At 51.6% G+C, this 19,658-nt stretch overlaps 1 protein-coding gene and 1 long non-coding RNA gene across 2 annotated transcripts; both read left to right on the top strand.

The window, feature by feature from the left end:
• Nucleotides 1–5,942: 5,942 nt before the first annotated feature.
• S1pr2 (sphingosine-1-phosphate receptor 2) lies at nucleotides 5,943–16,642 on the top strand. The gene is made up of 2 exons (XM_048342288.1): nucleotides 5,943–6,061; nucleotides 15,318–16,642. Exon 2 carries the CDS (start codon nucleotides 15,356–15,358, stop codon nucleotides 16,412–16,414), a length of 1,059 nt encoding a protein of 352 aa, XP_048198245.1. The 5' UTR covers nucleotides 5,943–6,061; nucleotides 15,318–15,355; the 3' UTR covers nucleotides 16,415–16,642.
• On the top strand, nucleotides 10,547–17,767 carry LOC125348793. The gene is made up of 3 exons (XR_007210409.1): nucleotides 10,547–10,561; nucleotides 13,210–13,213; nucleotides 16,917–17,767. It is a non-coding gene; the product is annotated as an uncharacterized LOC125348793 (long non-coding RNA).
• Nucleotides 17,768–19,658: the final 1,891 nt, after the last annotated feature.

Here is a 19,658-nt window from a genome sequence, read left to right as displayed (position 1 = left end):
CCCAGAGGGGCAGGGAGAAGGGCTATATCAGGAGACTGGAGTGACGACATGGGAAGAATAAGAAGGCAGGGGGCTAGGGCTGCTGAAAGAAGAGGAAGCAAGGGGTTCAAATCCCACCTTTCTTCTGTGCCTGTGTTTATTGGTAAGTTATTCATTACTGTAACCAAAGGCCTGAGGCCTGCTCACTTTGAAAGAAAAGAGGTTCATTTTGGCTTCGGATCTGGTTCAAGCCCAAGCCACTCATCTTGGTGACACAATCCCAGGCCATACTGGGCATGGCATAGCAAGAGACAGGAACACGTGTCTCGGTTTCCCTCCTGGCTTCTCTTCCTCTTTTATTTCTTTTTCTGGGAACTGGGGAATCAAGCTTCATGCATGTCAAGTGATGGCTCTTCCCCTGGGCTACACCCTCAGCATGATGCTGTGTCCTTTTTCTCTTTTTCTTTTTTTGCTGATCCTGAGGCTTGAATTCTGGGCCTGGTTGCTGTCCTGAGCCACAGCTCCACTGCTGACTTTTTGGTGGTTCACTGGAGGTAAGAGTCTCATAGACCTTCCTGCCCAGGCTGGCTTTGAACTTTGATCCTCAGATCTCAGCCTCCTGAATGGCTTTCTTTCTTTCTTTCTTTCTTGGAAAAAGAGGATTTGAACTCAGGACCTCAAGCTGGCTAAGCAGCAACTCTGCCATTTGAACCATGACTCCAGCCCCAAGGCTGGCACAAAAGGAAAAAAAGAAAGAAAGAGAAAATAGAAAAAGATCTACTTTCTTCATGCCTAACAAAGAGGATTATATTTCAGGTCAATGAAGCCAGGCACCAGTACCTGTATTTCCAGCTACTCAGAAAGCTGAGAACTCAAGATCAATGTTCAAAGCCAGCGCTGACAGGAAAGTCTGTCAGACTCTTTATTTTCAACGAACCACCAAAAGCCAGTGGTGGAGCTGTGGCTCAAGTGGTAGAGTGCCAGCCTTGAGCAAAACAGCCAAGCAAGAGGAACTCGGATGCCTTGAGTTCAAGCTCCCCCACCCCTACACCCCACAATTTACATCAAGTGGGCCTAGGGAGACACATTTGAGGAACATCCACCCCGCAGCCCTTAGTTTCCTCACCTTTGAATTGGGTTGATGACAATATTATCCACATCCTCAGCTAGTGAGAGCTCACAAAACCACACCCGGCATAGACACACACACTGTGTGTGTGTCGGGCGGGGGGAGGTGAGCATTCACTATTATGTGGGTGTCCCTATAATTAGTAAAAATTCTCTGAACTGGTCCAAGTACTTCCTTTCTCTTTATTCCCAGCTTAGAGTTCTAAAAAAAATAAATAAAAGTCCTATTTCCTTCCTCTTCTGCTGTCCCCTATCCTGGGCAGCACTAGGGGGCCAGGCCTTGACAGGCTCTCTCTGTCTCTGTCTCTGTCTCTCTCCTCAAACTACAGGATGGCTGGGCTCAAATACCTGGCCAAGACCTTCTAGAAGTTTCCCTAAGAGAATGTCCCCCTGGGGACCTCACCTTCTGTGTAGGAGCCACAGTTTCCTCCTGCACACACCACCCCCCCAGCAGACACCCGGATATGTCTTCAGCCTTGACGTTCCCCCCCCCCCCAGGTCTCTAGGGAGATGGCAAACTGCTGAGCCAGCCCAGGCCTGCGTGGGGAGGGAGGGCATTTCCTCCCCACCAGCCCTCCCCACACTAAGGTCCTTGCAGAGTGATTTCCGCTACGATACCCCATACGCACAGCGCCATGGCGAGCACCCAGATTTTTTTTTGTCGTGTGTGTGTGTGTGTGTGTGTGTGTGTGTGTGTGTGTGATCTTCCCTGTGAGTTGAAACACCTGGCTCTGGAGGTTGTTGGGGAAATGCATCATCACCATTCAAAGGGGATTCAGTGAGGGGATCAGTGGATTCAGGTGGAGACCCCCCCAAGATCTGGCTGGGAACCCAGGAGACCCTCAAATCTATATGGGATTGGGGAGTGGAGTCTAGAATGATCAGCCACTCTCTGACTTTCCTTACAAGCCTTTTTGAAAGCCCCCTAGGTTGACTCCATCTTGGGACCCTCCTCTTTCCTCTCAGCCTCCTCCCTTGGACTGGCAGCTTCCTACACCTAACCCTCCCCGCCAAAAAAAAGATGCAAGGTTCCACTGAGCCCGACCTCACCCAACCCTTCTTGGCTTTATAAATTTTGTTTTAGCAGTAGGATCTCACTACCACTTAATGATTCTCCTGTCTTCTCTCCGGAGTAGCTGTGATTATAGGCATGTGCCACCACATCTAGCAATAGTTCTTTCCCTCCCTCCCTCCCTCCTTCCCTCCCTCCCTTTCTACCTCCCTCTCTTCTCTTTTGCTGGGCCTGGGGTTGAACTCTGGGCCTGGGCACTGTCCCTGAGCCACTTGAGCTAATAGCTCTACTTCTGGCTTTTTCGGTTGATCTAGTGGAGATAAGAGTCTCAGGGAATGAGACTGCCCCAGGCAGGCTTCGAACCTCAATCCTCAGTTCTCAGCCTCTAGAGTAGTCCGGATTACAGGCAGGAGCCACTGGTGCCTGGCAGGAGCTCAGCATTTCAGATGAGTATCGATACATTCATCATTAGTGATGTTTGCCACTAGGAATGGAGTTCAGTGGTAAATTGTTTCTCTCCCACATGCAAGGCCCTGGGGTTCATCCTTAGCACTCAAAAACAAACTTATTTAGTAATTTTTCATATGAACACTAATTATTACAAGGATTAATTTGCAGGCTGGGGGAGATAGCTCAAGGGGTAGAACGCCTGCTTGGCAAGTATCTAGTTCTGAGTTCAAGGCCCAGCACCACCAGGAAAAAAAAGAGAGAGGGGAAAACTCTTTTGCAATAAGATGTCTGGAAACTCGTTATCTCTCAGATCTGTAAATTTTTAGAATTAGTAACACAAGCACAAGCTCTCCAATGGTTGGGGCGGGGGGAGCTGTCCTCATCTTACCTAATTTCCCTGCCCCCTTCCTCCCCTCTGAGCTAACTATGACTGATGCCTAAAACAGACATAACCAGTAAATCTGCAGGCAAATGTCTTTATAAATACACCCAGAAATGCATGCAGGCAACACATGTGTGTCTAATTGTGTGTGTGTGTGTGTGTGTGTGTGTGTGTGTTTGTGAATGTGTTTTAGGGCTTGAACTCAGGGCTTGGGCACTGTCCCTGAACATTTTTGCCCAAGGCTCTACCCCTTGAGCCACAGCTCCACTTCCAACTTTTCAGTGGTTTATTGGAGATAAGAATCTCACAGTCAGCTGGGTGCTGGTGACTCACACCAGTAAATCCTAGTTGCTCAGGAGGCTACGATCTGAAGATCCTAATTTGAAGCCCGTCTGGGAAAGAAAGTTAGTGAGACTCTTATTTCCAATGAACAACCTGAAAACTGGAAGTAGAGCTGTGGCTCCACTGTAGTAGAGTGCCAACCTTGAGTAAAAGAGGTCAGGGACAGTGCCCAGGTGCTAAGTTCAAGCCCCAAGATTTACAACAATAAAATAAAATAGTCTCACAGACTTTCCTGCCTAAGTTGGCTTTGAACCTTGATCCTCAGATCTCAACCTCCTGAATAGCTAGGAGGACAGGTGTGAGCCATCAACACCTGGCCCAACTCACATTTCTATTTCATTAATTTGTTTATTTTTCTTTTTTTTTAAATAATGATGCAGTTTTATTTTTTTTAATTTATTTTTTTATTTTTTTGGCCAGTCCTGGGGCTTGGACTCAGGGCCTGAGCACTGCCCCTGGCTTCTTCTTGCTCAAGGCTAGCACTCTGCCACTTGAGCCACAGCGCCCCTTCCGGCCATTTTCTGTATATGTGGTGCTGGGGAATTGAACCAAGAGCTTCATGTGTAGGAGGCAAGCACTCTTGCCACTAGGCCATATTCCTAGCCCCAGAGAGCCTTTTTTTTTTTTTTTTTTTGGCCAGTCCTGGGGCTTGGACTCAGGGCCTGAGCACTGTCCCTGGCTTCTTTTTGCTCAAGGCTAGCACTCTGCCACTTGAGCCACAGCACCACTTCTGGCTGCTTTCTGTATATGTGGTGCTGGGGAATTGAACCCAGGGCCTCATGTATACGAGGCAAGCACTCTTGCCACTAGGCCATATCCCCAGCCCCAATTTGTTCATTTTTCTGAGAGGATCTTGCCGTGCAGAGAAGACTGTATTTTATTTTTAGCAGTACTAGAGTTTCAACTCATAGCTTTGGCTTGCAAAGCAAGCACTCTACCAGTAAGCCACATTCCCAGACCTAGAGATAGAATCTTGCAGGCTTTTCTGCCTGGGCTGTCTTTGAACCTCAATCCTTGTCAAATGTCAGCCTTCTGAGTAAGTAAGATTGGTGTCTAGTAATCATTTTTTCTTATTTTTATTTATTTTTTTGGCCAGTCCTGGGCTTTGGACTCAGGGCCTGAGCACTGTCCCTGGCTTCTTTTTGCTTCAAGGCTAGCATTCTGCCACTTGAGCCACAGCGCCACTTCTGGCCATTTTCTATATATGTGGTGCTGGGAAATCGAACCGAGGGCTTTATGTATAGGAGGCAAGCACCCTTGCCAATAGGCCATATTCCCAGCCCTTTAAAATTTTTAATAGGTAGGTGTCAATGGCTCAATTCTATTTTTTTTGTCTCAGTTCAGCTTTTCTTTTTTTTGCTAGCACTCTGCCACTTGAACCACAGCTCTACTGCCAGCATTTTAGTGATTAATTGGAGATAAGAATCTCACAGACCTTTTTACCTGGGCTAGCTTTAAAGGAGGATCCTCAGATCTCAACCTGCTGGGTATCTAGGATTATAGATGTGAGCCATTGTGCCAGCCACTCCTTCTTTCTCTTTGGGTATGGAATGGCCCTAATTAATTTATTGTGAGACTGGGACAGGCACCCACATGTTAGGAAAAGTGAAGTACAAAGGTGGGTTAGAGGCGTGGCTGGCTAGTGGGGGGAGTGGCTCGCTCCAGGGCGTGGCTTCAGGAGTTGGGCTTTTCTGCAGGCTAAACCAGCTCTGTGCCACTGACACACACACACACACACACACACACACACACAGAACTCCTGATATCCTGTTAAGAAGCTGATGGGCAAACCTCTTATTCCATGTTCAAAGCCCCTGGTTTCACACACACACACACACACACACACACACACACACACACACACACACACAGAGCCCATCTTTCTTTCTGCAACCGGGCAGGCACTAAAGCCCAGGAAAAGCTGGATGTTGAGAGAAGGGGGAGTGTATGGTAAGGAGCCACAGGAGAGGGAACCATGCCTTGCACCCACCCCACACACGGAAGGAGCTGGAACTTGGGATAGATAGCTCATGGCCCCAGGAAAGGGAGGATGGACTGTGGCCCTACATGAAGAGGTATTTTCCTCCTTTTTTAAATTTATTTTTTAATAAGCTCCTGAATTCTAAAGGGATGTGTGTGTGTGTGTAAGCCACACCTACTCGTTCATTTACTGGGTGACTCGCGGACAGGGGGCGCAGAGTCTTTTGGGGTGCTGACCCCCAGTAGGGGCTGGCTGGCGGCTCCCTCCGGGGGGCTGGCTCAAGAGCGGTGGGTGACCACACCCTCCGTCTCCAGCGGGTGGGCTGAGCGCACATCATGAAAGCTTAGAGACAGCAAACAACAGCTGGGTTTCCCCACCACCACCGTGCTGTGACGTCACGGGGGTCCGCATGACGTCACGCTCCGTTGTGTCCTCACGGGGAGGAACTGGGAGGGGCAGGGCGAGAGGACAAAGCCTCCCCCCCTCCTCGGGATCCTCCCCCTCCTCCTTCCCCCTCCTCCTTTCCGCCCTCCCTCCTCCTCCCTCCTCCTCCCCGGCCGGCCACATCTGGAATTCATTGCAGCCGCCGCCGGAAAGGGGCGGAGAGGAGGGCGGGGAGCGGGAGTGGGGGGCCGGCGCGGCTCTCCCCGCCCCCTTTTCTGTGCCCGGTCCCCAGGCCCGGGAGGGGACGCCGCGGAGCCGGGCCAGTAGCCCCCGCCGCGGCCGCCCGGGGACGCCGACGCCGAGGCCCCTCCGGCTAGGGCAGGACCCGGGCCGGCTCTGCCAGGTGAGCGCGCCCGGAGCGGCGGCGCGGACGGGTGGGGGACAGGGCGTGGGGGGACCGGGTCCCCGGAGCCGCGCGAGCCGGGCTGTCGGGGCCCAGCCAGGGGTCCCCCGCGAGGCGCTCCCGGCGCCGCCGGATCGGGGTCGCCGCAGCCCCAGGCCCCCGTCCCCACCCCGGGGCTGGACCGCGAACCCCCAGACTGCGCTCCCTGCCTTCCCGCGGGGCAGGAAGTTGGCGCCGGGGGGAAGGCGGAATCCGAGCGCTTCGGGCTGGAGCCCTCGGGAGGCCGGGACGGGGCTTCCCCGGGATCGGGATTCGGGGGAGGCTGTGCCGGGGAGGGGGGTACATCTAGGCCCCCCTCCCCCGCCGTCTGGCCTCGCCTCTCCGAGCGGGGCGATCGGTGTTTCGTGCAGCCCGGACTCCACGTTAAGAGGCGCGCCCCCCCCTCCGGGGTGGGGTGAGGAGTGCAGTTGCTGATCGCCGGCGCCGCTGGCTCCGTGCCTCAGTTTCCCGGAGCTGTCTGTCGCCTCCTGTCCCTTCGCGGGGGGGGCGTGGCTTGGTCTTGGAAGGAGAGGGAGAATTGACTGCGTGGCTGGGGCATCTCCCCGGTGCCCTCTGGGCCCGGGGATGGGGGCGCGGGTGGGGGCGCGCGTGGCGTGGACTGCCCGTCCCGGACCCCGCACGGCGTGCGCCAGGTTGACTCACTCGGGGATTTCCACTCCCTCCTCCCACACTGTCCTTGTCCGACGCCCCCGGGTGACACTCGCTGAGCCCACGCGCGCCTCGAGGGCCACAGCACTGGGGAGGGAGCGAGGGAGGGATGGGCACAGTTGGGGACAACCCCCCCACCCACCCCCTCGCCCATCTCCTGAGGGATCTAGAAGCGGAATGCTTAGAGGAGTCTCGAGGAGTCTCCCACCCGCACTGGGAGGTGTTGGGGGAGCGTCCCGCACCCCCAGCCCAGCAGTGGAGGAGCGGTGAGAGGAGGCGCCGCCCCAGCGCGCACGGGCCTTGGAGCGTGGATACCGCGCATTCCTCGGCCTGATAAGGAGGCCCAGAGTGCGCGAGGCGGGCCGGGCCGTCTCCATGGAGACGCGCTGGGCTTCGGCGTGGTGGGCTGGGGGACGTGGACAGGCCGGCCAGGGGACCACAGCTGCGCCTCCCACCCTCGCTGTACCTCGGGGCCGCCACCTCCAGTTCCATTCGTCCATCCCCTCACTCATTCATCCATTCCCTCATTCATTCCTTCACTCAATCATTCATCCATCAGATCCATCTGCCACACACACACACACCCCATGTTTCCGGAGTTTCTTCTTTTTTTGCCCTAGGCATCCTTGGAGGGGCAGCCAAGTTATAACTTCTCAGTGGTGAAGCCAAGGAGAAAACAACAACAAAATATTTCCCAGTCCTGGGGAGTGCTGTGGACATTATCTTATTTTAAAACTGTGAATCTAGCCGGGCCTTGGGGGCTCATGCCTGCCGGAGGCTAAGGTCTGAGGACCAAAACCCCCGAGGCTCTTATTTCCAATAAACTACTCAGAAAAAAAGCCAGAAGTGGCCCTGTGGCTCAAGTGGTAGAGCTCTAGCTTTGAGCACAAAGAGGCTCAGGGACAATGACCAGGCCTTGAGTTCAATCCCCAGGACTGGTCAAAAACAAAAATAAAAAACCCAGCAACTGTGAATCTAAGGTCTGCTTAGATTTTCCTTAGAATCTAAGGCTGCTGCTACTGTTTGAGACTAAAGGTCAAAGGAAAAAGTTAACAAGTAAATGGAAATCTAAGAAGTGAGAAAGACAGTCATTTAAAGATAATCAGGAGATCATGGACTAGGTGGGTTAACAGAAGCAAAGGTCTTGAGGCTGGGGTTTTCGTGGTCCCTGGGAAACTAGCATGATTAGAATGGTATATGGTGTGGGAGTGTGTGAGCAGAGCCCACATGCCCCAGGAACTAAGGCATAGGAACCCTAGGAAGTAGGAAGCCATAGAAGGATCTTTTAATTTTTTTTTTTTTGGTCAGTTGTGGGTCTTGAACTCAGGGCCTGGGCACTGTCCCTGAGCATCTTTTTGGTCAAGGCTCTCATTCTACCACTTTAAGTCACAGTGTCACTTCCTGGTTCTTAGTGGTTCAATGGAGATAAGAGTCTCAGGGACTTTTCTGCTTGAGCTGGCTTTGAATCACGATCCTCAGATCTCAGATCTCAGCCTCCCAAGTAGCTACGATGACAAGCATGAGCCACCAGCACCCGGCTTAGAAGGATGTCTTGCTAGAGTAGAACATAGGAGTTGTAAGTTAAAAAGGTCCCCCTGACTGCTTGACAAAGAATGGCAAAGTGTGTGTGTGTGAAAGGAAACTAAAAGAAAGAGAAGGTGAGAAATGTAGGATGTCTGGGATGACTGGCAGGAACTGTGTAACCACAGGGGACTGACAGCTGATGGGAAGGAGTTTGGAAACCGCTGGGCCTTCCTCCAGCTTTCCTCTGTCCTAATCTTCAACCGAGCAGTAATGTCTGGGTATATCTCTCTTCCCTCCCCTCCGAATCCTGTCACTTTGACCCTCTTGGTCCATTGGAGACCTGGTCATTCCCTCTTTAGGTCCTGGGGCTTGAATTCAGGGCCTGGGCGCTGTCCTGAGCCTTTCTACTTAAGGCTAGCACTCTACCACTTGAGCCACAGCACCACTTCTGTCTTTTTCTGAGTAGTTGATTGGAGATAAGAGTCTCATGGACTTTTCTGCCCAGGCAGGGTTTGAACAGTGATTCTCAGATCTCAGCCTCCTGAGTAGTTAGAATTACAGGTGTGAGCCACCAACCAGGGTCCTGCCTGGAAAACTTTTACCTGTTTAAGCTCCTGCCTTCATGAGCAAAGTTCTAGTAGGGTATGATGTGATGAAGAGACTGAAGGCCTCAGCTCTCCTCTAACATGATGTGCCCCTTTCTTTCCAGACATCTTAGCTTCCTGGGTCTGCAGAAAATAGGAAGCTCAGCACCCACCATCTTCCACAGTCTTCCCCAGGGAAGACATGGGCATTTCTGGCTCATTCTCTGGGGTTGCATAGGGCTGCATACAGGAAATAGCTATAAATCTTTCTCAGCAGCTCCCTTGTGAGCCCCAGCGGGAGTGGCTGGGGGATATATAGCCAGGGTTTCTTGCCCAGGGTTTCTTGCGACTTTGTTCCCCAGGCATGCGATAGAGAGCCTGGATTCTCAGTTATCAACTCCAGAAGGGTCCAGCAGGCCCGCAGCAGCTTGGGGAGGCATCTGATGGGGGTGACCCAGCAGTCAGACCATAGTTGAAATTGTCCTGCAGGGGAAAATCCACAGGAGTTTAGCTTCTTCCTTAGTTCTAGGAGCTATAAACTTCACAGCCCCCCCCCCCACTAACCATAGAGTGGACCAATCAGAGGCCGAGGATGAGCCACTCTGACCAATAAGAAAATGGTTCAATGCCTAGGACTGAAAAATGAGCCTATCAGGCTTCAGGGGGTTTGGGGGGGGATGGGGGCAGTGGCCCGACGACTGGTCTGGAGAGGCCAGTGGCCTGGGCCAAGCCAGCCTGAGATGGGTTGCAGCAGGCAGAGGGCATGGGGTGCTCAAGGGCCCTGTCGGGCAAGGGGAACAAGGGGACCTCTGTTTGCAGATCTGGGCGGGGCACCTGTCCCCAAGGGCACGCACAAGCTCTTCTCTGTTTTCCAAAAACTAGGACGGATGTCCCTTCGCCTAGAGGAGGGGGAGTGGGGGGAGCAGCTGCCACTGCAGGGGGGCCATGCATCCGGGAAGTGACATGATGGCTGCGTGACCCTGGAAGCCCCCCACTATTTCTAGGGCTCACTAGAAACTGGCCTAACCAGCCTTTTTATTTTTTTGGAACTGTCTTGCAAGTGGCCCTGGGCTTGTTTCCAGGGATAAAGCCCAGTTTTTTGTCTGTAATCCTCCCCCTCCCCACCCCTTTCTCCTCCATTTAACTAAAGGCTGGGGTTTCCTTCTCCCTCCTCCGAGCACCCCCTTCTGCACCCCCAAACTGGCCATGCTGTGAGGTTTTGTTTCATCCTCCCTTCCCACCCCTCCCTCCAGTGGGTGACTCAGGCCCTGCCCCCCTCCTTGTTGAGCCCCTTACTGCCCCCTCAATTGCTCACAGGACCAGCAGATGCTCCATCTTCCAGCGCCAGGACCTCCCAGGGGGGGTCTTGGGTGACCCCCGCTGCCCCCCAGCCAGCCAGCCTTCCCCACACCGGATATGACCAGCCTCCACTCTGTGTGTTGCAAAGGGGCCTTGCACATCTGGATTTCATCCTTGCTAGGAAGGGGGTGCCAGCAACCCTCCTCAGTCTCCCCCTGCATGCACACACAGTGCTCTGGCCCAAGGCAAAGCTGGCTGGTGCTGATGGGAGCCGCCTGTGGACAATTATTTTATTTGGGGTTGGCTCAGGAAGCGTGGTGTGACATCATTGCTGGCTCAAGCCAGGAATCCTAGCTACTCAGGAGGCTGAGATCTGAGGATCATGGTTAGGGACCAGCCTGGGCAGGGAAAGCCAGTCTGAGAGACTTTTTTTTGTCAGTCATGGGACTTGAACTCAAGGCCTGGGGGCTGTCTCTGAGCTTTTTTGCTCAAGGCTAGCACTCTGCCTCTTTGAATCACAGCTCCACTTCTAGTTTTCTGGTGGTTCACTGAAGATAAAAGTCTCATGGACTTTCCTGAAGCCTGGGCTGGCTTTGAACAGCGATCCTCAGATCTTGGCCTTCCGAGTAGCTAGGATTACAGGCATGAGCCATCTGCGCCTGTCCCTTGAGACTCTTTTTGTCAATTAATCACTAAAAAGCCAGAAAGTGGAGCTGTGGCTCAAGTGGTATAGAGTGCCAGCTCAGGTACAAAGGCTCAGAGTTCAAATCTCTGTACCAGCACCAAAAAATAAGTAAATAAAAAAGAAAACATTGGGTGGAGAGCACCCAACCCAGGGCTCTAGGAGACTAATGCTATTAGCTAATAGTTTGTGAGTGTTTCCTGCATGCAATGGACACTGTGCATTGCTTTTTTTTTTTTTTTTTACTTTATACTATTTTGGTTATTTCTTTTTTATTTGATCTCTTGATCTGATGTTTTCACTCGCTGGCTGTGGATCTACCACTTGAACCACACCTCTGACCCCCTTTATTTTATTTTGGAAATGGGTTTTGCTATGCTGCCCAGGCTGGTCTTGAATTCTCCAACTTCAGCCTCTCACAAATGCTGAGATTACAGGTATATGCTACCAACCTGGCTTTATGCATTTAAAAAAATAACCCAAACAAAAACATTTCCCCATGCTGGCATAGTGACTTGTGCCTGTGATCCTAGCTATTCTGAAAGTAGAAATTAGAAAGATTAAGGTTTGAGGTCAACCTAGGGAAAACACAAAAGTTAGGGAGACCCCATTTCAACCAATAACTGGGCATGGCAATATGTTCTGGTTGGTCATTCCAACTATGAATCAAGATTAAATAGGATTGAAGCTGGCTCAGCCTTGTAATCCTAAGGGTTTAGGAGGCTGAGATCTGTGGATCATGGTTCCAAGCCAGTCAGGGCAGGAAAGTCCATGGAACTCTTTGTTTATTTGTTTTGTTTTTGTTGCCAGTCCTGGGGCATGGACTCAGGGCCTGAGCACTGTCCCTGGCTTCTTTTTGCTCAATGCTAGCACTCTGCCATTTGAGCCACAGCACCACTTCTGGCTTTTTTTCTATATATGTGGTGCTGAGGAATCGAACCCAGGGCTTCATGTATAAGAGATGAGCACTTTACCACTAGGCCATATTCCTAGCCAGTCCACGGAACTCTTTTTTTTTTTTTTTTTGCCAGTCCTGGGGCTTGGACTCAGGGCCTGAGCACTGTCCCTGGCTTCTTTTTGCTCAAGGCTAGCACTCTGCCACTTGAGCCACAGCGCCACTTCTGGCCATTTTCTGTATATGTGGTGCTGGGGAATTGAACCCAGGGCCTCATGTATAAGAGGCAAGCACTCTTGCCACTAGGCCATATCCCCAGCCCCCAAAACTTTCTGATTTTTTTTTTTGGTAATGTGGGTAGTAGGACTTGGGCACTGTCCTTTAGCTTTTTCTTTTGCTCAAGGCCAATGCTCTACCACCTGAGCTACAGCTCCACTCACAGAACTCTTATCTCCAATGAACCACCAGAAAACTGGAAGTGGCGCTGTGGCTCAAGTGGTAGAGTGCTAGCCTTGAGCGAAAAAGTTTAGGGACAGTGCCAAGGCCCTGAGTTCAAGCCCCATGACTGACAAAAAATAAAATAAGAGGATTGAGGACCAGACTGGTCCAGGCAAAGATAACTAAAGGGCTGGGGTGTGTGGCTCAAGTGATCGAGTGTCTGCCTAGAAAATTGGAAGCCCTGAGTTCAAATCCCCAGGACTGTGGGGGAAAATAGAGAGATTTTCCCCATCATCTCTGGAGGCAAAGAAGTAGAGTGTATTGGGAACTTCCTGACTAGTCAGACTCTGAGAGGGACAGAATTTACTTTACATTGGCCCTAAGGCCTGAATGCTTGGAGCCGGTGAGACTCTGGAATGCCTGAACCCCAGGCCCGCCTTGGTGTCTCCCCAAGTTCTTATCTGGCAAGCACCCATGGCCTTAAGGGTTAGACACAGCCTGAAATCAGAGCAGTGGGTGGTAATAAGCAGGGTAGGCTGCTATCAGTGGCAGGGATCTACGTGGCCTAGGTCAGCAGGTGGCATGAAGCCCTAGGCTCTGTGTGTTCAACAAAGGAGCCCAACAGCGACTCAACAGTATGTAACTAAAACCAAACAATTACTCAACATATAAAGGTCAAAAATTGACCTCTCAGGGGAATACAATAGCTCAAAAGCTATGTATGTACGTTCATATAAGACTACTGTCTACATATGGTCTAATATCGACATTACATTTAAAGCCCTAGGCGAACTTTTTTTTTTTGGCCAGTCCTGGGGCTTGGACTCAGGGCCTGAGCACTGTCCCTGGCTTCTTTTTGCTCAAGGCTAGCACTCTGCCACTTGAGCCACAGCACCACTTCTGTAGGCGAACTTTGTTGGGTGTGGCTACTGTATATGTTCTTGATACATTGTATATTGTATATATGTCTACCTGACCTAGAGAAGAGATAGAAAAACAGGGCGTAAGATATCACAAGAAATGTACACACTGCCCTACTATGTAACTGTACCCTTTTTGCACAACACCTTGTCAAAAAATTTGTGTTCAATTAATAAATAAATTAATTAATTAATTAAAAAAAAAAAAGAAAGGAGCCCAGGGCTGGGAATATGGCCTAGTGGCAAGAGTGCTTGTCTCCTACACATGAAGCTCTCGGTTCGATTCCCCAGCACCACATATATGGAAAACAGCCAGAAGGGGCGCTGTGGCTCAGGTGGCAGAGTGCTAGCCTTGAGCGCGAAGAAGCCAGGGACGGTGCTCAGGCCCTGAGTCCAAGGCCCAGGACTGGCCAAAAAAAAAAAAGAAGCAAGGATGGGGGCTTGGCATGAATGATAGAGCACCAGCCTTGAAAGAATAAGGCCCTGGTCTGGGAAGGTGGCTTAGTGGTAGAGTGCTTGCACTCATAAAGCCCTGGGTTTGATTCCTCAGCCCACATGAACAGAAAAGGCCAGAAGTGGTGCTGTGGCTCAAGTGGTAGAGTGCTAGCCATGAACAAAAAAGAAGTTCAGGGACAGTGTCCAACCCTGAGTTCAAATCCCAGGACTGGCACACATACACACATACAACAAAAAGAATTAGACCCTGAATTCAAACTCTAGTATTACCCCAAAAAAGAGAAGAAAAAGGATACAAGGCTAAGCACAGTGGCTCACTCTTATAACCCCAACTACCTAAGAGATAGAGGTCAGAAGGATCATGGTTGAAGGCCAGCCTAGGCAGTAAGTTAGTGAGGCCCCATGTAAGCTAACAAGCTGGGAGCCCGGGTCCCTGGGTTACAGCTCAAAATGCACCTGAAAAACAAATCAGAGCATGAGGCTGGAAGCTTACAATCCTAGCTTCTCAGAAGGCTGAGAGCTGAGGACCCAGGCACACCTCAGGGACAGTGCCCAGGCCCTGCATTCAGGCCCCAGGACTGTCAAAGCAACAACAACAACAAAACAAAATACAATAATAAATTTAAAAGTGAATTGACCTTTTAGGTCACCCATCCGTAGAGTGGGGAGGGGTGCATCTGATTTCACAGCTAATGAATCACACAGCCGGAACACAAACCTCCACCATCCACAACTGAAGTCCCAACCCAGCTGGGTGCCATTGGTTCAAGTCTGTAATCCTAGCTACTCAGGAGGCTGCGATCTGAGGATCGGGGTTCAAAGCCAGCCCAGGCAGAAAAATCCCTGTAAGGGGCTGGGTATATGGCCAGGTGGCAAGAGTGCCTGCCTCATATACATGAGGCCATGGGTTCGATACCCCAGCACCACATATACAGAAAATGGCCAGAAGTGGCGCTGTGACTCAAGTGGCAGAGTGCTAGCCTTGAGCAAAAAGAAGCCAGGGACAGTGCTCAGGCCCTGAGTTCAAGGCCCAGGACTGGCCAAAAAAACCCCAAAAAACGAAGAAGCCAGGGACAGTGCTCAGGCCCTGAGTTCAAGCCCCAAGACTGGCAAAAAAAAAAAAAAAAAAGTCTTACAGGGATTTTTTTTTTTTTGCCAGTCCTGGGCCTTGAACTCAGGGCCTGAGCACTGTCTCTGGCTTCTCTTTGCTCAAGGCTAGCACTCAGCCACTTGAGCCACAGCGCCACTTCTGGCTGTTCTCTATACATGTGGTGCTGAGGAATCGAACCCAGGGCTTCATGTATATGAGGCAAGCACTCTTGCCACTAGGCCATATTCCCAGTCCCCCCCTCCCCCCAAGATTCTTATCTCCAATAAACTACTCAACAAAAAAGCCTGGGGCTGGGAATGTGGCCTAGTGATAGAGTGCTTGCCTCACATACATGAAGACCTGGGTTGGATTCCTCAACACCACATATATAGAAAAGGCCAGAAGTGGCGCTGTGGCTCAAGTGGTAGAGTGCTAGCCTTGAGCAAAAAGAAGCCAGGGCCCTGAGTTCAAGACCCAGGACTGGCAAAAAAAAAAAAAGAAGTCCCAACCCATCAGTTCACAGTTCTAACCCGTTGTCTGTCTGTTTGGTATATATATGATGCTGAGGAATCGAACCCAGGGCTTCATGTATATGAGACAAGCACTTTACCACTAGGTCATATTCCCAGCCCCTAACCTGTTGTCTGTTGTCTCTTTTAGTTTTAACAGCCTCATGGCCCCAGCCGGCCGCTGAGACCATGGGCAGCTACTACTCGGAATACCTCAATCCCAACAAAGTGGTTGACCATTATAATTACACCAAAGAGACTCTGGACACTCAAGAAACGCCCTCCCGCCAGGTGGCCTCGGCCTTCATCATCGTCCTCTGTTGTGCCATTGTGGTAGAGAATCTGCTGGTCCTTATCGCCGTGGCCAGGAATAGCAAGTTCCATTCGGCCATGTATTTGTTCCTTGGCAACCTAGCAGCCTCTGATCTCCTGGCCGGGGTGGCGTTTGTGGCCAATACCTTACTCTCGGGCCCTGTCACCTTGTGGCTTACCCCCTTACAATGGTTCGCCCGGGAGGGCTCTGCCTTCATCACCCTGTCTGCTTCGGTCTTCAGTCTCCTGGCGATCGCCATTGAACGGCACGTAGCCATTGCCAAGGTCAAGGTTTATGGCAGCGACAAGAGCTGCCGGATGCTGCTGCTTATCGGGGCTTCGTGGCTCATCTCGCTCATCCTCGGGGGCTTGCCCATCCTTGGCTGGAACTGTCTGGGTGACCTTGAGTCCTGTTCGACTGTGTTGCCCCTCTACGCCAAGCCTTATGTGCTGTGTGTGGTCACTATCTTCTCCGTCATCTTGTTGGCCATCGTGGCCTTGTACATTCGCATCTATTGCGTGGTCCGATCCAGCCATGCGGATGTAGCTGGCCCTCAGACCCTGGCCTTGCTCAAGACGGTCACCATTGTGCTGGGCGTGTTCATTGTCTGCTGGCTGCCTGCCTTTAGTATCCTCCTTTTGGACTATGCCTGCCCTGTGCGTGCCTGCCCCCTTCTCTACAAAGCCCACTACTTCTTTGCCTTCGCCACCCTCAACTCCTTGCTCAACCCTGTCATCTATACGTGGCGCAGCCGGGATCTTCGACGAGAGGTGCTACGTCCCTTCCAGTGCTGGCATCGGGGGGCAGGGGTGACAGGACGCCACGGTGGGACTCCAGGCCATCGCCTCCTTCCTTTACGCAGCTCCAGCTCTCTGGAGAGAGGAACACACATGCCCACATCACCCACGTTCTTCGAAAGCAACACTGTGGTCTGAATGATGCTCAAGCCACAGCAGGCAGCTGCCAAAAAACTGATTCTGGGGAAGGAGGGGCTGTCCAGCAAGAAGCCCCCCTAATTCTGCATGTGTTGGTGAGAAGGAACATCATTTGTTCATAGCCCAGGGTGACAAGTGGAAACCACTGGCTAGTCTGATGGCAATGTACACTATATGAGACCCTTAAAAAAAAGACAGGGTGGGGCTGGGGATATGGCCTAGTGGCAAGAGTGCTTGCCTCATATACATGAGGCCCTGGGTTCAATTCCCCAGCACCACATATACAGAAAATGGCCAGAAGTGGCGCTGTGGCTCAAGTGGCAGAGTGCTAGCCTTGAGCAAAAAGAAGCCAGGGACAGTGCTCAGGCCCTGAGTCCAAGCCCTAGGACTGGCCAAAAAAAACCAAAACAAAACAAAACAGGGTGAAGCTGGGCGTCAGTGCTCATGCCTGTAATTCCACCTACTCAGGAGGGCTGAGAATCTGAGGATTGGTGGCTCAAAGCCAGCCCAAGCAGGACAAAGGTTGTTAGACTCTTCTCTCTCCAATGACCTACCAAAGAGCCGGACGTGGCACTGTGGCTCAAAGCTGTAGAGCCGCTAGCCTTGAGTTCAAGGCTCAGGACCTGCATTAAAAAAAAGAAAGGTTAGGGTGACAGAAGGCAGAGAGAAATAGTTCACCAGTGATAAAAATGGATTTCAGTGTCTTCCTGCCTCGCCATTCACCAGCTGCCTTCATGAAATGCCTCCTAACAACCGGAAGCGGCCAAGCCCAGGGGCCGGGGAGCTGCTTCCTCACCTCAGGCCCCAGACCCTCCAGATCTGCCCAGTCTTCTACCCCTCCTCACCAGCCTCCTTCTCCCCTTCCCTCTCAAATGCCAATCTGTGGGGGCCCTGGGGGGTGACTGAGCCCCATTCCCCATTCTCAGACCAATTAATTGCACTATTGGGGTGCAGAAGAATTGCCAAAGACTGGAAAAACCTGCTTGGGGAAAGGCTTTGGGCGTCTTAGAGGAGCAAGGTAATACTTGAGAAAGTTCAAGGGCGGTGGGGGGGGATGTTTGCCCATTCCTGGCACCCTTCCCAACCCCCCCAAACAGCAACTCGCTCAATAATTCCCACTTTTATACTTTCCTCCCCAGCCCAGGTTCCCTCAACTCACAAGCCACTTTGTAGGCTGTTTCAAATACAGTGTAGGAAGGGGTGCCCAGGGACATTTGCTGGGGATACCTGTTGTTCCCCACAAAGACTTTTGAAAGCCAGGCACTGCCCATGACGCATGCCTGTAATCCCAGTCATTCAGGATGCTGAGATGTCAGGATCCAGGTTCAAAGCTGGCCTGGGTAAGAAAGTCCATAAGACTCTTATTTCCAATGAATCAGAAAAAAAAAGCCAGAAGTGGAGTTGTGGTTCAAGTGGAAGAGCGCTAGCTTTGAGTATAAAAGCTCAGGTGCAGCACTCAGGACCTGAGCTCAAGCCCCACGACTGGCACAATTTAAAAAGACTGCAAAATCATGTGGGAATATGGCCTAGTGGTAAAGTGCTCACCTTGTATACATGAAGCCCTAGATTAGATTCCTCAGCACCACATATATAGAAAAAGCCAGAAGTGGGCTGGGAATATGGCCTAGTGGCAAGAGAGCTTGCCTCATATACATGAAGCACTGGGTTTGATTCCCCAGCACCATATATATATATAGAAAACGGCCAGAAGTGGTGCTGTGGCTCAAGTGGCAGAGTGCTAGTCTTGAGCAAAAGGAAAGCCAGGGACAGTGCTCAGGCCCTGAGTTCAAGGCCCAGGAATGGCAAAAAAAAAAAAAAAAAAGCCAGAAGTGGCACAGAGGCTTAAGTGGTAGAGTGCAAGCCTTGAGCAAAAAGAAGCCAGGGACAGTGCTCAGGCCAAGTTCAAGCCCTAGGACCCAAAATCATGTGGATAAATGGGAGGGCAATTACGGTACAAACTATTTATGTGTGTCTGTGTGCAAGTGTGTGCTGTCTGTCCTCCCCTTTCCTGCCATGCCCCTCCCCCATGGATGTTGTTCCCTCTGTGTGTGTATGTCTATACCACGTACCTTCCTGTGAATGCAAAGGCTGGGGAGGGGGGCTTTGGGGGTGGAGCCAGTTGAGAGCTCAGCTCCCCTCATGCAGCTTCCCAGATGCCTCCCAACCCCCACCTTGGAGACCCAGAGCTGGCCTAATAAATGGTCCCATTTTCTCTTTCTGGGAGTAGTTGTGTCTTTGTATGTGTGTGGGAGGTTATAGACAGTTGTACTCCAATGGGTTAAGTTGAGTAGAAGGGAGACGGGGAGAGGATGGTAGCAGGTGCTCAGGCACCACACCCCAGCTTCATTTATTTATTTATTGCCAGTCCTGGGGCTTGAACTCAGGGCCTCAGCACTGTCCCTGGCTTCTTTTTGCTTAAGGTTAGAGCCCTACCACTTGAGCCACAACATCACTTCTGGCCTTTTCTGTTTATGTGGTGCTGAGGAATTGAACCCAGAGTTTCGTGTATGCTAGGCAAGCACTCTACCACTAAGCCACATTCCCAGCCCTCCAGCTTCATTTAAAATTTTTTTTTTATTGTTTAGGTCCAGGAAGGGAACTCACTGGGCACCTGTGCACTTCGGCTAATTGACTAGCATGCTGCCAGTGGAGCCGGCCCCCATCAGACCTCTCCTCCCATGCCCCCCACCCCCACTTCTGAGCTGGGATTTCAGCAGCTGCTGAGAAAACTCCAGCAACCTTGACCTTTTCTCGGAGCTGCGGGGGGAGGTAGAGGGGAGCTTGCAGTGATTCATGAGGCCCAGGGCTCCAGGGTTACTTCAAAGAGATGGCCTAGGGGTTACTAGGGGAGCCATCCTCTGTACTAAGTAGGCCTATATCACCCACCCACACCTCAGTATCCACCCCTCAACCCCCCAAGGAAGGCTTAACCTTTATCAAACACCTTCCAGGCCTGAACTCTTCTGCTGGTAGAACCAAGTATAAACTTGGTTTAAGAGATGAGTTCAGAGAGGTTGAGTGTGTTGGGCTGGGAATATGGCCTAGTGGCAAGAGTGCTTGCCTCCTACACATGAAGCTCTCGGTTCAATTCCCCAGCTCCACATATATGGAAAACAGCCAGAAGGGGCGCTGTGGCTCAGGTGGCAGAGTGCTAGCCTTGAGTGGGAAGAAGCCAGGGACAGTGCTCAGGCCCTGAGTCCAAGGCCCAGGACTGGCCAAAAAAAAACAGACAGAGAGGTTGAGT

The sequence above is a fragment of the Perognathus longimembris genome, chromosome 3 (genome assembly GCF_023159225.1).
Source record: "Perognathus longimembris pacificus isolate PPM17 chromosome 3, ASM2315922v1, whole genome shotgun sequence".
Lineage (NCBI taxonomy): Eukaryota > Metazoa > Chordata > Mammalia > Rodentia > Heteromyidae > Perognathus > Perognathus longimembris.
The sequence above is the reverse complement of the archived record's forward strand: the minus strand, read 5'-3'. Positions and strand labels throughout refer to the sequence as shown.